The sequence below is a fragment of the Talpa occidentalis genome, unplaced genomic scaffold, assembly GCF_014898055.3.
Source record: "Talpa occidentalis isolate TD23 unplaced genomic scaffold, MPIMG_talOcc4v2.1 talOcc4.12, whole genome shotgun sequence".
Classification (NCBI taxonomy): Eukaryota; Metazoa; Chordata; class Mammalia; order Eulipotyphla; family Talpidae; genus Talpa; species Talpa occidentalis.
In genome coordinates, this window is record NW_023601212.1 from 24,558,858 (window position 1) to 24,571,033 (window position 12,176).

Below are 12,176 nucleotides of genomic sequence, written 5' to 3' on the forward strand. Positions count from 1 at the left end.
CGATTGGCCGCCGCCGGGCCGCGCCCTGCCTCGCGCCTGCCGTGGACGCACGTGCCGGGGGCGGGAGCAGCGGCCGCAGCTATGGCGTCGTTACTTTGGGCTGGCGACGCTGGGGCGGCGGAGAGCGAGCGGCTGAACAGCCACGTAACCGCCACCGAGGCGGGGAGGGCCGAGGGGCGGGGGCTAGAATCGCACTCCCTGAGGGAAATTTGCTGGGGAGGGGAGGGGGAGCCCCGCTAGCCTGTGGAGTGGGGTGTCAAATGGCGGAGGGGAGATGTGGCAAGGATTTGGAAGAGGGCCACGGGTAAGGAGACCGGGGGAGAGCTCTTGGGTTTGAAAGGGCGACGTGAAGACACCTGGATGCCCGGGAGGGAAAGCAGTTCGTAGCCCCAAGTAGAACCCCGAGTTTTCTACTCTCCCAATTTGATCTTTCGCCTTGGCCAGCTTCCTTTTTATCTACCAAAGCGCTTTACTGGCCTCCATCCCTTGTTCGTGCTGTGACCCCTAAGGACTGCGGCATTTAGTCTTGAGGCCTCATAAAGAGGAGCTTCACGTACCGGGGACGCGGAAAGGCTCCCGCAGTTTTGGTTCCTACAGGAGACCTATTCTTGCAAAGCAAACAGTGTTCAGGTGGTCTTTCCTGCATCCCTCCCTGCCCCTGTTAGGAGAGCCCCGGGCTGCTGATGGCTCGCTTCCTAATATTGCTTGACATTTGTGTCTTTCAATAGTTTTCAAACCTCATCCACCCCCGGAAGAACCTTCGGGGTATTAAGAGTACTACAGTCCCAAACGCAGGTGAGTGCTATTAGGGTGCAGCAGGTGACCTCTAGTAATTAGAATGCGTTGTTTGCCTCCCTTCCCTAACAACTGAAGTATCTTTGGCTCCCTTATTTTCACATTCAGGACTCTCCACTACCTTCCTGTCTGAGAGCACGGTACAGTGGCACGAGAAAGTGGGGTAATACACTTTATACCGCTGCTCGGCTTTCATCTTTTCTTGTTTCTCTTCCCATATTTTTAGATGATTCTATTAACAACACGGAAGAAGATGATGAAGATGATGTAGGTAGGAGATTTTCTTTATAGTGACTGTCAAAAGAAATACTGAGTCAGAAGTGGGGACTATTTGTTTAGGGGAAGTTGAAATGATTGAATATGCAAGCATGGTTAACATTTTTCAGTTGATAAGGAAAAATTAGGTCTGCTGCTGCTGCTGATGTTGGGCTTGCTTGAGGTTAGAGGGTGTGGCAGCAGAGCATTAGACACTGGGTGCTAGTGGAAAAAGTTTTTTTCTGGGCTTTTTTCCTAGAATCTTCTTTTAGAAGATGAGAGTAGGTGCAATTGTTTCATACATATGCAAGCACTGAAAGGGAGGGAGCAATTTAATAGATGTCATCCGGACATCTTGATTTCCCCCCTGCAAGAGCCCCTTTTTTATTCTTGCTTGTTTTTTAGTGGATTTGGCAGCTAATTCACTCCTAAACAAGTTAATCCGGCAGTCCTTAGTAGAATCCAGTCACCGAGTTGAAGTCTTACAAAAGGATCCCAGCTCTCCGCTCTACTCGGTGAAAACATTTGAAGAGCTGCGGCTGTGAGTACTTTTACTTTCCGTATGGGAAAATGCTGGAAAGCATAGCACAGAACAAACTCATTTGCTAATAATAAAAAACATCAGGGTCTTCTTCATGTCCTAAGCATGTATTAAAATGAGATGTGTGCATTTTGCATGCAGTTAAAATCTAGCTCGGAGAGGAACACTAGCTACCTGAGCAGTCCAGAGAATTAAGAGCATCTTTGATGATAAAGTGTTTTATGCTGTTGTGCTAAGGGGGATAGCTAAGCCAGAGAGCGAAACCATATTGCTACTGTCCATACCAGAATATAACCATAGGGACAGTGACAACCCAAATCTTCCCTGCCCATTCTTGATAAGTTACAGACTGTAACCTTGCTAATTATATTTTGTTTCAGATGATATTAAAATGAGTAACTTTAACAAATTGGTTTGCATCTCCTAGGGATTTATCAATTGACAGTAATGAAATGAATTTTAACAGGGAGAGATACTGATGAGGACTTGCTGTGAAGGGGGAAAATCCAAAATCCCGATGCCCAGCCATTTCCTAACATTTAACTGGAGACTCCGGGAAAGATATGTTTACAAAATACTGACTCTCTCTGTTCCTAGAGAATCACCTCAATCAAATTGCCTTCTGTGAAAATTGCTGTTAAAATTTTGTCATTTAGTAAAAAGAATTAAACAGTGAATCTGATTAGTTTTTCATTTATGTGGAAAAGAAAACTCCCCCAACAAATGAGCATAATCTGTCAAGATGTTTTCCTTTTTTTGCTTGTTGCAACAGAAAGTTCCAATGTTAGACTCTTATACTGCCTAGCCGAGGCTTATCGCATTATTTATTGTAATGGCTCATTTGTACAGGCATGATTGTGTATGTTTGGGAGTTGAGATACAAACTGTGTATTTCTAAATATTTGGACGTTTCCAAGTAGTTTAATTTAGAAATGTACCTTTCAAGTTTGTATTTCTGAGACTGCTGGCCAATCGGAGCTTTTCATGTTTTGTTTTGTTTGACAGAAAGGAAGAGTTACTAAAAGGGATCTATGCAATGGGTTTTAATAGACCATCCAAAATCCAAGAGATGGCTCTCCCTATGATGCTAGCACATCCGTGAGTTTCCAGGGTAGTGGTATTCTAACTTGGTTATTTTCAGTCTTGCTTGTTCAGTTTATGCCCAGGGTCTTATATTCAGTTTATGTCCAGTGGTCTCCTCTTTTTTACAGACCCCAAAATCTCATAGCCCAGAGCCAGTCTGGAACAGGAAAAACAGCTGCGTTTGTGTTGGCAATGCTAAGCAGAGTTAATGCCTTGGAATTGTTTCCACAGGTAAGGAAGGGCTGAGAGAGAGAGAGGGAGTGTTTGCAATGCCAGTGATAACTTAGTGATTGATGATGTTGTTGCAATGGCATGATCACTATGATAGTATATTTAGAATAGACATTTCTTCATAAAGTCCTAGCACTTTTGGACAGCAGATGGGACAGTGATTGAGAGCACAAGTTTCATCATAGTTTGATTCCAAGCTCAACCTCTTCACTTACTTACTAGCTGAATGTCTTATATGAGTTTGTAAATCTTTTCCCAGTCTATTTCCTTTTCTGTAAAGATACCCTTTATAAAGGCAAGGATCATTGTTTTGTTCACCCTTGATTCCTAACACAGTAAGCAGTGAATGAATGAATGCATGAATGTGCCTTATAAGATTATTAAATGAAATAGTGTACATTTTAGCACTGTGCCTGGCATAAAGTAAGCAATACTGATAACTCTGTAGTTACAGGACTACATGATCACCTTATTCATTTTGTAGAGGAGGAAGCTTGAGGCTTGGCGAGGAAATTGTCCTGTGTAAGGTCACACATGTCAGGGAGAGACTGAGGAAGCTCTGGCACGAGCTTGCCATTCTCCTAGTCCACCTTCCAGTTATGGGAAGTATCTGGTAATCTCTTCCACTTCCTCCAAACTGTCCTCATCAACTCTTCTGTCATGCTGAGTCCTGCGTACACTCCATGCTGTGAGGGAAAGCAAGCGTTCTGTTCTCCCAGGAAATCTGCAGTCTGATCAGCAAGATAATCTGTGGTGTGGTTGACTAATGCCAGGCATGTGGAATCTTGGGCTCTCTTTAGACAAGTTCAGTTAAAAAAATATTTGGGGGGAAGGGTTAATATAAACACAAATTCTTTGGGAAAAACTGGGCACATGGAAAACGTGTGTAGGAACTATTTTTAGCACTTTCAGATATGTTTACCCCTCTTCTCTCAGATCTTAATTAAGACATGAATATGTTAAATATCACCAGTTTCTTTCATCAACATTTTCATTCATCAACAGCTGTCCTTTTTGGGGGGGGGGGTGGAAATAATCAATGAGAGTGTGAGAGGATATTCAGCTAGAGTTCTGTAAGATGAATGGATCAAGCAGGTAGTGTTCTGGAAATAGACTTGTGATTGCAGGCAAGCGGTGCTGGGACTTTCACCTTGTATTCCCTCTTTTTCTAATTCACAGACTCCTTCCATTCTATTCTTCCCCCACCCAAAAAAGTCTCCGTTTCTTCATAAGCCTTAGAGAGGAATATGTAAAAGATAGCTATTTCTCCATCTGTCCGCTCTTTCTCCCTCGAAATCTCAACATTTGCATTAGATCTGTCAGCTGCTAAATTGTATTTAATTTAAAATAACTTAATGTCCCATCTTATTTCTGTGCATTGTCCCTGTACAAATTTTAATTGTGTTTCAAATGTAAAGGATGGTTTGTATGAACCTTTCTCCTCCCCGCTTTTCTGTCTCACAGTGCCTCTGCCTGGCTCCTACTTATGAACTGGCTCTGCAGACTGGCCGTGTGGTTGAACGGATGGGAAAATTCTGTGTGGATGTTCAAGTGATGTATGCCATTCGAGGGAATAGAAGTAAGTACCAGAAGCTAGTCCTGGCTGACAGTTTTCATCTTCACTGCCAACAGGCATGTTCTAAGATGGGGGAGGTAGTAGCACCTATGTCCAGAAGTGTTTCTAGCTTTCAATGAAATGATCTAGATAAAGCACTGTGCAGAGGACCTGCCACATAATAGGGACGCAGAGAACATTGGCTGCCTCAGGGCACATCCCACACTTTTGCCTTTGAGACTCAGTTGTCTGTATAGAACAACGTATCATACGTGTTTAATTTTTTGTTCAAGTATTACATATATATATATATATATATATATATATATATCAAAAAAAAAATCCTTAAAACAAAATTAGAAGATAAAAGTGAAAGTTCTGCCTGTCCTCCAGAAACCTATTTTTCAAAGATAACAGCAGCCTTGTTAACAGATCTTTGCTGTTTGCTTTTTGTGTGTGTGCTCACACAGAAACAAATGCCCATATGTTTTCATTGCTTACAAAAATGGGAGCTTTTTTTTTTTTTAATACTGTTCAGAAACACACATGTGTTAGACCTCTTTGCATGTCATCACGTACAGCTCCACCTCATTCTTTGGACCAGCTGCATACGGTCTCATGATTTATTGGACGTAATCTTCGGATGGACAGTTTGGTTATTTTCCTCCAGGGAAGGGGTTTTTGTGGGTTTTTCACAGGTATGCCAGAATTTCTGGGGCACAGTGGGATTGATGAAGGGTGGTTTTTTTAAATGACCATGGGACAGAATTAAGTATGTAGGACCACTCTTGTTAACCATAAACCAAGAAACTTGGAAATTTATTCTCAACTCTGCAAAATCAAAAACCACAGTGGTCCTCAGGGATTGAACTTGGAAAATCACTACAAAGTGTCCTTTTGCTGAAGAGTTCTCTGTTTCTCTGCCCTGAATTGTGGGCTTTAGATTGTTTGGATCTAAAGAGGCCCTTTAGACTGATCACAAAAATCTGCAAAGAGCTGATGAGACTCAGCAACAACAAAGAAAATAATCCAGTCAAAAAATGGGCAGAAGAGCTAAAAAGAAACTTCTCTGAAGAGGAAATGCAAATGGCCAACAGACATATGAAAAAATGTTCAACATCACTTGTAATCAGGGAAATGCAAATCAAAACTACCATGAGATACCATCTCACACCAGTGAGAATGGCACATATTAAAAAAACTAGCAACAACAAATGTTGGCGAGGATGTGGAGAAAAAGGAACTCTTGTGCACTGTTGGTGGGAGTGCAAACTGGTCCAACCACTATGGAGAGCTGTGTGGAGATTTCTGGACCTACTAAACATAGAGCTTCCATATGATCCAGCAATTCCACTCCTAGGTATTTACCCAAAGGACACAGAAACATCAATTCCAAAGAGCACCTGCACCCCTATGTTTATAGCAGCACTGTTTACAATAGCTAAGCTTTGGAAACAACCCAAATGCCCAAAAATAGATGACTGGATCAAGAAGATGTGGTACATATATACCATGGAATATTACTCAGCATTCAAAAAAGATAAACACATGCAATTTTCAGCAACATGGATGGCACTGGAAGGGATCATGCTCAGCGAAATAAGCCAAAAAGAAAAAGAAAAATACCGGATGGTCTCACTCATAGCAGGAATCTAGAAAACTTAAATAAGGGACCAGGAAAATGAATATAAGAAAGTGAAAATCAAAATCAACAAAAAACTATGAACCAGAGACACTTGTTGGGGGGTGGGGGGCGGGAGGGGAAGGATTGGGATCAGAATGGGGCGTTTGCAATTGTATGGGGGAATATAAAAATAAAATTTAATATTAAAAAAAAAAAAAAAAATAAAGAGGCCCTTTAAACCCTTTTCGTATAGTTCCCAGAGGCACCGACATCACCAAACAGATTATAATCGGCACTCCTGGGACTGTCCTAGATTGGTGTTTCAAGCGAAAATTAATAGATTTGGCTAAGATTCGAGTGTTTGTCTTGGATGAGGCAGATGTGATGATTGACACACAAGGATTCTCAGATCAGAGCATTCGTATCCAAAGGTAATCTTCACATTCATCCTTCCCAGATTTCCATCCTGTGACATGAGAAATTACAGGGTCTGTTGCTCCTTTTGTCTTTACTGCTGAAGTTCCCACTTTCAGGTTCTTCTCTATTCCAAATAGTCAGTTGTGGCTGTTGTTTTTGCCCTACGAAGAAATACTACAGCTGTCACAGAGGGACTAGCCTTCCTACTCTCTTCATTTTCATTTCACTTCATGTGAGATGGTTACTGCAACAAACCTCTAGAATAACACCCCTGACTCCATGATTCTGCTTCTGCTGAGAAAATTAGCAGGGAAAACCTCAAACCTGCCTCCCCTCCCCCATCAGCCCCCTTCCCCCGGAGCACACATCTAAACTTTGCTGGTGAGATGCATGTCCAGTTTAGGTAGTCTTCCAAATTCTTGCCAGCAGGAGAGAGCAAACAGGAGGGTGATTTGTTGCTGCAGGTGTGTGAGGGGCAGCTGCTGGCAGTGGGGGTGCCTCTGAGGAGCGTGATGGGACAGCCATGAGCTGATGGCCTCCTCCCTTCTCTCCCACAGAGCTTTACCCTCTGAGTGCCAGATGCTCCTCTTTTCAGCCACCTTTGAGGACTCTGTGTGGCAATTTGCGGAGCGCATCATTCCTGACCCTAATGTTATCAAGTTACGTAAAGAGGAGTTGACCTTGAACAACATCCGACAGTATTATGTGTTGTGCGAGAACCGGAAAGACAAATACCAGGCTCTGTGCAATATTTACGGCGGCATCACCATCGGTCAGGCCATCATCTTCTGCCAGGTGACTGTGCTGAGCACTGTCTCTTGTGCCCCAAATTCCCCGCAGGTGGAGGTGGGGGGACAGCAGTGCTAATAAGCACCAAGTGCCAGACACCACATTCAGTCCTATGCACATTATGTAGTTCAGTCTTCAGAGCAACTCTGAGTACGGATGAAGTTCGCAGTTGTTGTATCTTAGGAGTAAAACTTAGACTTCAGTATGCTGTTACATGGAGGGCCCCCTTATCTGAGAGGGATTGATTCAAACACTTCCCCATTTTAGTTGCTGTTTATTACTGGGTTTTTACAGATACCCTTTGTCAAGTTAAAAATGGTTTCTATTATTCCTGACTTATAGTGAGTAAAGCAGCCACCCAGTTACTATCACCCTATTTTAGGTTTTTTTTTTTGGTATTTTTTGCTACCTGATGTTTTATGTGACCTGCCTGGTACATGGGCAGTGCTGCGAACATATCTAGAATAAGAAAGCTGGGCTCTCCCTGAACTGGCTCTGAGCAAATTATTTAACATCTTTATGAGTTTTGTTTTGTTTTTAAATGAACTTAGGTTACTGCTTTGTCAGTGTTGTGAAAACAAATGACTATGATGCAAGTAGAGATTTTAGCAGAATGCCTGGCAGCGCGAAGCACCTGAAAGTACTTGGTGGTGGTGTTATTATCTCATTTTGTTGTCATACTACCATGTGAAGCAGGTAGAGCATTTTTATGTCTGTTTCACGGCAGAGAAGCCAGAGCTTTAACAGGTCGAGAAGGTGTGACCCTTAGCTGCGCAGTGGAGGGAGTGTGCCATGCCAGCTGCAGGTTTCTCTGAACTGGGGGAGATATGAGGACAAACTCTGCAGCCTTCCCCATGCTCCACCTGTGTGCAGCAGCACTGCAGACACAGCCTTGCAAGCACACTGCGTTCACTTGGGTTGCTTTGCTCAGGTTTGCTTTTTTCCTCTAGACTCGTCGAAATGCCAAGTGGTTAACTGTGGAGATGATGCAAGATGGCCACCAGGTGTCCTTGCTGAGTGGCGAGCTGACGGTGGACCAGCGGGCTTCCATCATCCAGAGGTTCCGGGATGGGAAAGAGAAAGTTCTTATAACAACCAATGTCTGTGCTCGAGGTATGTGTGCGTGTGTGCGTGTGTGTGTGATAAAGTCAAATTTATTGAGATGTAATTTACATATGATAAAATTGACTCTTGACATATGAAGGGCAATGAGTTTTGATAAATATACTCCTATCACCCTCACGGTAATCAAAAGACAGAATTCTCATTTTCATCCTGCCAAAATTTTCTTGTGCTCCTTTGCAAGCTCTTCCTTTTATCACATACCCCAGCAACTGCTGACCAGATTTCTGTCTCTGTTTTTTTGTCCCTTCCAGAATGTCTTAGAAATTAAATCATATAGTAGATAATGTGTGTGTTTGACTTTTCCAACTTTGCAGAATGCTTTCAAATTCAGCAGTGATGTTATATTTCTCAGTAGCCCATTCCTTTTTATTGCTGAGTAGTATTTATAGGTGTATCGTGATTAGTTCATCCATTCCCTAGTTCATGGACATTTGTATTATTCATTTGGGGATTATTTTGAATAAAACTAATAAACATTCATGTATAGGTCTTGTGTAGATGTTTTCATTTCCACCAGCAATGTGGTAGAGTTCTGGTTGCTCTGAGTCCTTGCTCACAATTGGTAATGTCACTCTTTAATTTTGACCATTGTAATCCGTGCGTGTGGTATCTACTTGGTTTTTTAACTTGTGTTCCTGAATGATTCATAATATTGACCATCTCTGAGGTGTTTTTAAAACTCTTGACAATTGAGGAGAAACATCTTTATTTTTTCAAGAGAAGAACCTTCTGTCTTCATCTCTCCTATATCCTGTCTTGGCCCCATATTCAAGTTTTGTTCTCTAATTCAGTCTCAGTTGAGCACATGGAGCTGAGCACCCACTGTGCAGGCTGAGCTCAGCGAAGAGGAGCCTGAAAAAAATGCCCCTCAGGAATTTGCTGCCTCAACTCTGGGCTCTCTCGACCAGTGGTCCAGTTGAGCTTTCTGCAGTGACGGGAATGTTCTGTGCCATGCTGTCCAGTTGGTCACCACTATCTATATGTGGCTGTGGAGCACTTAATGTGGCTGTTGTGACAACTCAGGAACTGAATTCTTCACTTGAATAAATTTCAGTAGCCCCGTAGGGTAATGGTACCACACCGAGCAGCACAGCCCCTGCAGGAAGGAGCACAAAGAGCCCCAGAGGCAGAGCACAGTGCAAGGGGACACCGATTTCCCCAGACAGGTAGTTCGTTAGTGCTGGGGGAGGGAGGCACTGGCCAATGGCAGAAGTCTTCCTAGGAAACCTCAGATTTGAAAGGCTTTGAAGGAAGGTTAACAGTTCAGTTCAGGGAGCACTTAGAGTTTTGTTGGAAAGTGGCAAGACCATGCGATGGTAGCGTTGGATTTGTGAGTCGGGAGTGGGAGAGGAAACTTTAGGTGGCTTTGAAGTCTTCAAATGCTTGTCCTTTCTCCTGTCAATTTGGGCACTGGGGTTCTGCACACAAGTGTTCTGGACATCACCACAATGACCATCCCAGGAGTAGAAGAACAAAGAGAGACCAGTATGGAAATTGTAACAGCTGAGGCAGGAGATAGAGTCGTGACTAAATCAGTGGTTGTGGAATGGAATGGAGCGGGGTCCCTGTTAAGGAGTAAGGGGGCTGCTGGTGACTCAGCACAGCAGGTGTCAAGGATGGGGAGTTGGCTCTGTTGGCTTGGTGCCAGCTCCTTCCCACAGCTGGTACATGCACGCGCATGCACACACACGCACCCACTCAGGTGCATGCACGTGCACATATACTTTCTTTATCCATGCTTAGAATTCTATAGAATTAGCTTTACTGACACTCATACCCTGCATCACATACTGTGCAAGCAAACTGCCTCACCGAAGCACCTATTTCAATTATGTATAACCAGGTTTGATTTAGAAATGAATGAGAATTCCCTCAGCAAATGTGGTTCTTGAGTCTCTGTGTACAAAAGGAGAAGGTTGCGGCTCCCTACAGTGTCTTTCCTCTTCTAGGGATTGATGTGAAGCAAGTCACAATCGTTGTGAACTTTGATCTCCCTGTAAACCAAGCAGAAGAGCCGGACTACGAGACCTACCTTCACCGCATAGGGCGAACAGGGCGCTTTGGGAAAAAGGGCCTTGCCTTCAACATGATCGAAGTGGATAAGCTGCCCCTGCTTTTGAAGATCCAGGATCACTTCAGTAAGTATTAGCACCTTTCAGAACAGGACCCACTGATATGGACGGTGATGGTGTCTGTCCCCATCCTGAACCCTGGGGGGTGAGGTGTTAGGATGGACCAGGAGTCATGGAGTAGGGGCTGCTCACTCACAGCCTGATAGGAGATGGTTGGGTTAGTCATTCCCAAGTAGTAGTTAATGGGAAATTTTTTTAAATCAAGTGGAATTAATTGTCGCATGTATTTGTGAATCATTGCTCATCCTGGGCTCTGTGCCCCAAAGCTTACAGAGAGAGCAGGGGAAGACTTGAATGACTCTAATTCTCCTGCCTTTTAAGATACAGGTACTTTACCTTTGTGGGGAGTCGCAGTGGCCACTCTCCCCCGGGAAATGCACTTAGGCATGGCTGTGCAGTTTGGAGAATGTAATTTTAAAAGGTTTGCAGACTAACTTGGACTCTGCAGCAAAGTTAGTTGACAGCCCTGTGTTAGGATAACTGTGGAGGGACTGGGGGTGGAGAAAGAACCATTAAAGTCCACTGTTGCTGCAGGAAGCTCCTAAAGCACTGGTCTTGGAAAATGACCTCTGTGGAGGAGTCTTAGTCCCTCTCCCCCTCCCACATTCCTGCACCCATTTGGTTGCACTTCGGCCTTTTCTGTCTTGCAATACCTTGATGTTTGTGCATTTGTTGCTATTTTAGTTCACATCCTTTCCTTACCTAGTGTTCGTGCGTCTGAGGCTCTGTATGCAGGGAACTTACACTTTTTCAAAGGTGTCGCTGTCTTTGGAGATTCAGAGTTGAAGTTCCAGGTGTGCCCTGAGATAAGACTGGTCCCATCTGTTCTATTCTTTTAGATAGCAGCATCAAGCAACTCGACCCTGAAGACATGGATGAAATTGAAAAGATTGAATACTGAAGAAAGAACTTGATTGTTTGCGAAATATCCTAGTTTATGTGAGAATGTCCCAATAGGTTTTGAAGGTAATTTTTTTATGTTGAGGCTTTTCAATGTGAAACTGTTATTCTGGCAAAAAAAAAAAAAAAAAAATGTCGTCGTATTTTAGTTTTAAGACCTGGGGTCTTTTCGAAACCAAACTGATGTAAAGCACATGATCCTTTTGAATAAAAAAGCAAAATTATGTCTTATTCTAATCTTTTTAAAGGTAAACATCTTGTGGGCGCTGCTGGGATGTATGGAATCTGAGTAGATCATGCCTCTTGTGAACACCTCATAGTGCCAGGAGATGGCAGTAGAACTTTGCTGTGTGGGGAACTGAGCCATGTGTTTAGATCTCTCTCAAGCTTTCTAGATGCTGCTGTCTTCTCCCTCCCTGCTCCCCTCCCCCATGCATGCATGCAGACTTACAAGGTTTTTTTGTTTTTGTTATTGTTTTGGTGACAATGCAGGATGACGCCTTTAAAAAGTAAAATAATATGGAAGAGAGAACATTTTGCTTTTTTAATGATTCAGCTGACATAACAGAATTTCACATTATTTTTCTATTTTGCTTCTTAATGTCTTCAAATTACAGAAGATTTAATCCATCATCAGTTATTTAATAGTCTCTCAAACTGTGGCTTTACAATAGGCAGTGGAGGGGAAAAGCCCACTTTATTAAAGAAGTAACATTTCAGGAAGTCAAA

General features: G+C 43.2%; 1 protein-coding gene across 3 annotated transcripts; it reads left to right on the forward strand.

The window, feature by feature from the left end:
* The first annotated feature begins 21 nt into the window (after positions 1-21).
* DDX25 (DEAD-box helicase 25) lies at positions 22-11,684 on the forward strand. Of its 3 annotated transcripts, none has more exons than XM_037505560.1 (12): positions 22-144; positions 729-795; positions 1,022-1,066; positions 1,456-1,591; positions 2,597-2,689; positions 2,803-2,905; positions 4,370-4,484; positions 6,338-6,515; positions 7,059-7,296; positions 8,241-8,403; positions 10,365-10,553; positions 11,387-11,684. In XM_037505560.1, the coding sequence occupies exons 1-12, from the start codon at positions 82-84 to the stop codon at positions 11,446-11,448; spliced, it is 1,452 nt and encodes a 483-aa protein (XP_037361457.1). In that variant the 5' UTR covers positions 22-81; the 3' UTR covers positions 11,449-11,684. The 3 variants fall into 3 exon arrangements, with proteins under 3 accessions (XP_037361457.1, XP_037361458.1, XP_037361459.1); XM_037505561.2 differs by lacking the exon at positions 22-144 and adding an exon at positions 254-304; XM_037505562.2 differs by lacking the exon at positions 22-144 and adding an exon at positions 559-630.
* Positions 11,685-12,176: the final 492 nt, after the last annotated feature.

Excerpts from the sequence above, each read along its gene's own strand:
- DDX25 (XM_037505560.1), top strand. The coding sequence starts at position 82 with ATGGCGTCGTTACTTTGGGCTGGCGACGCTGGGGCGGCGGAGAGCGAG. Across the intron at positions 1,067-1,455 it reads AGATGATGAAGATGATGTAG|TGGATTTGGCAGCTAATTCA; the intron begins GTAGGAGATTTT and ends CTTGTTTTTTAG. Across the intron at positions 8,404-10,364 it reads AACCAATGTCTGTGCTCGAG|GGATTGATGTGAAGCAAGTC; the intron begins GTATGTGTGCGT and ends TTCCTCTTCTAG.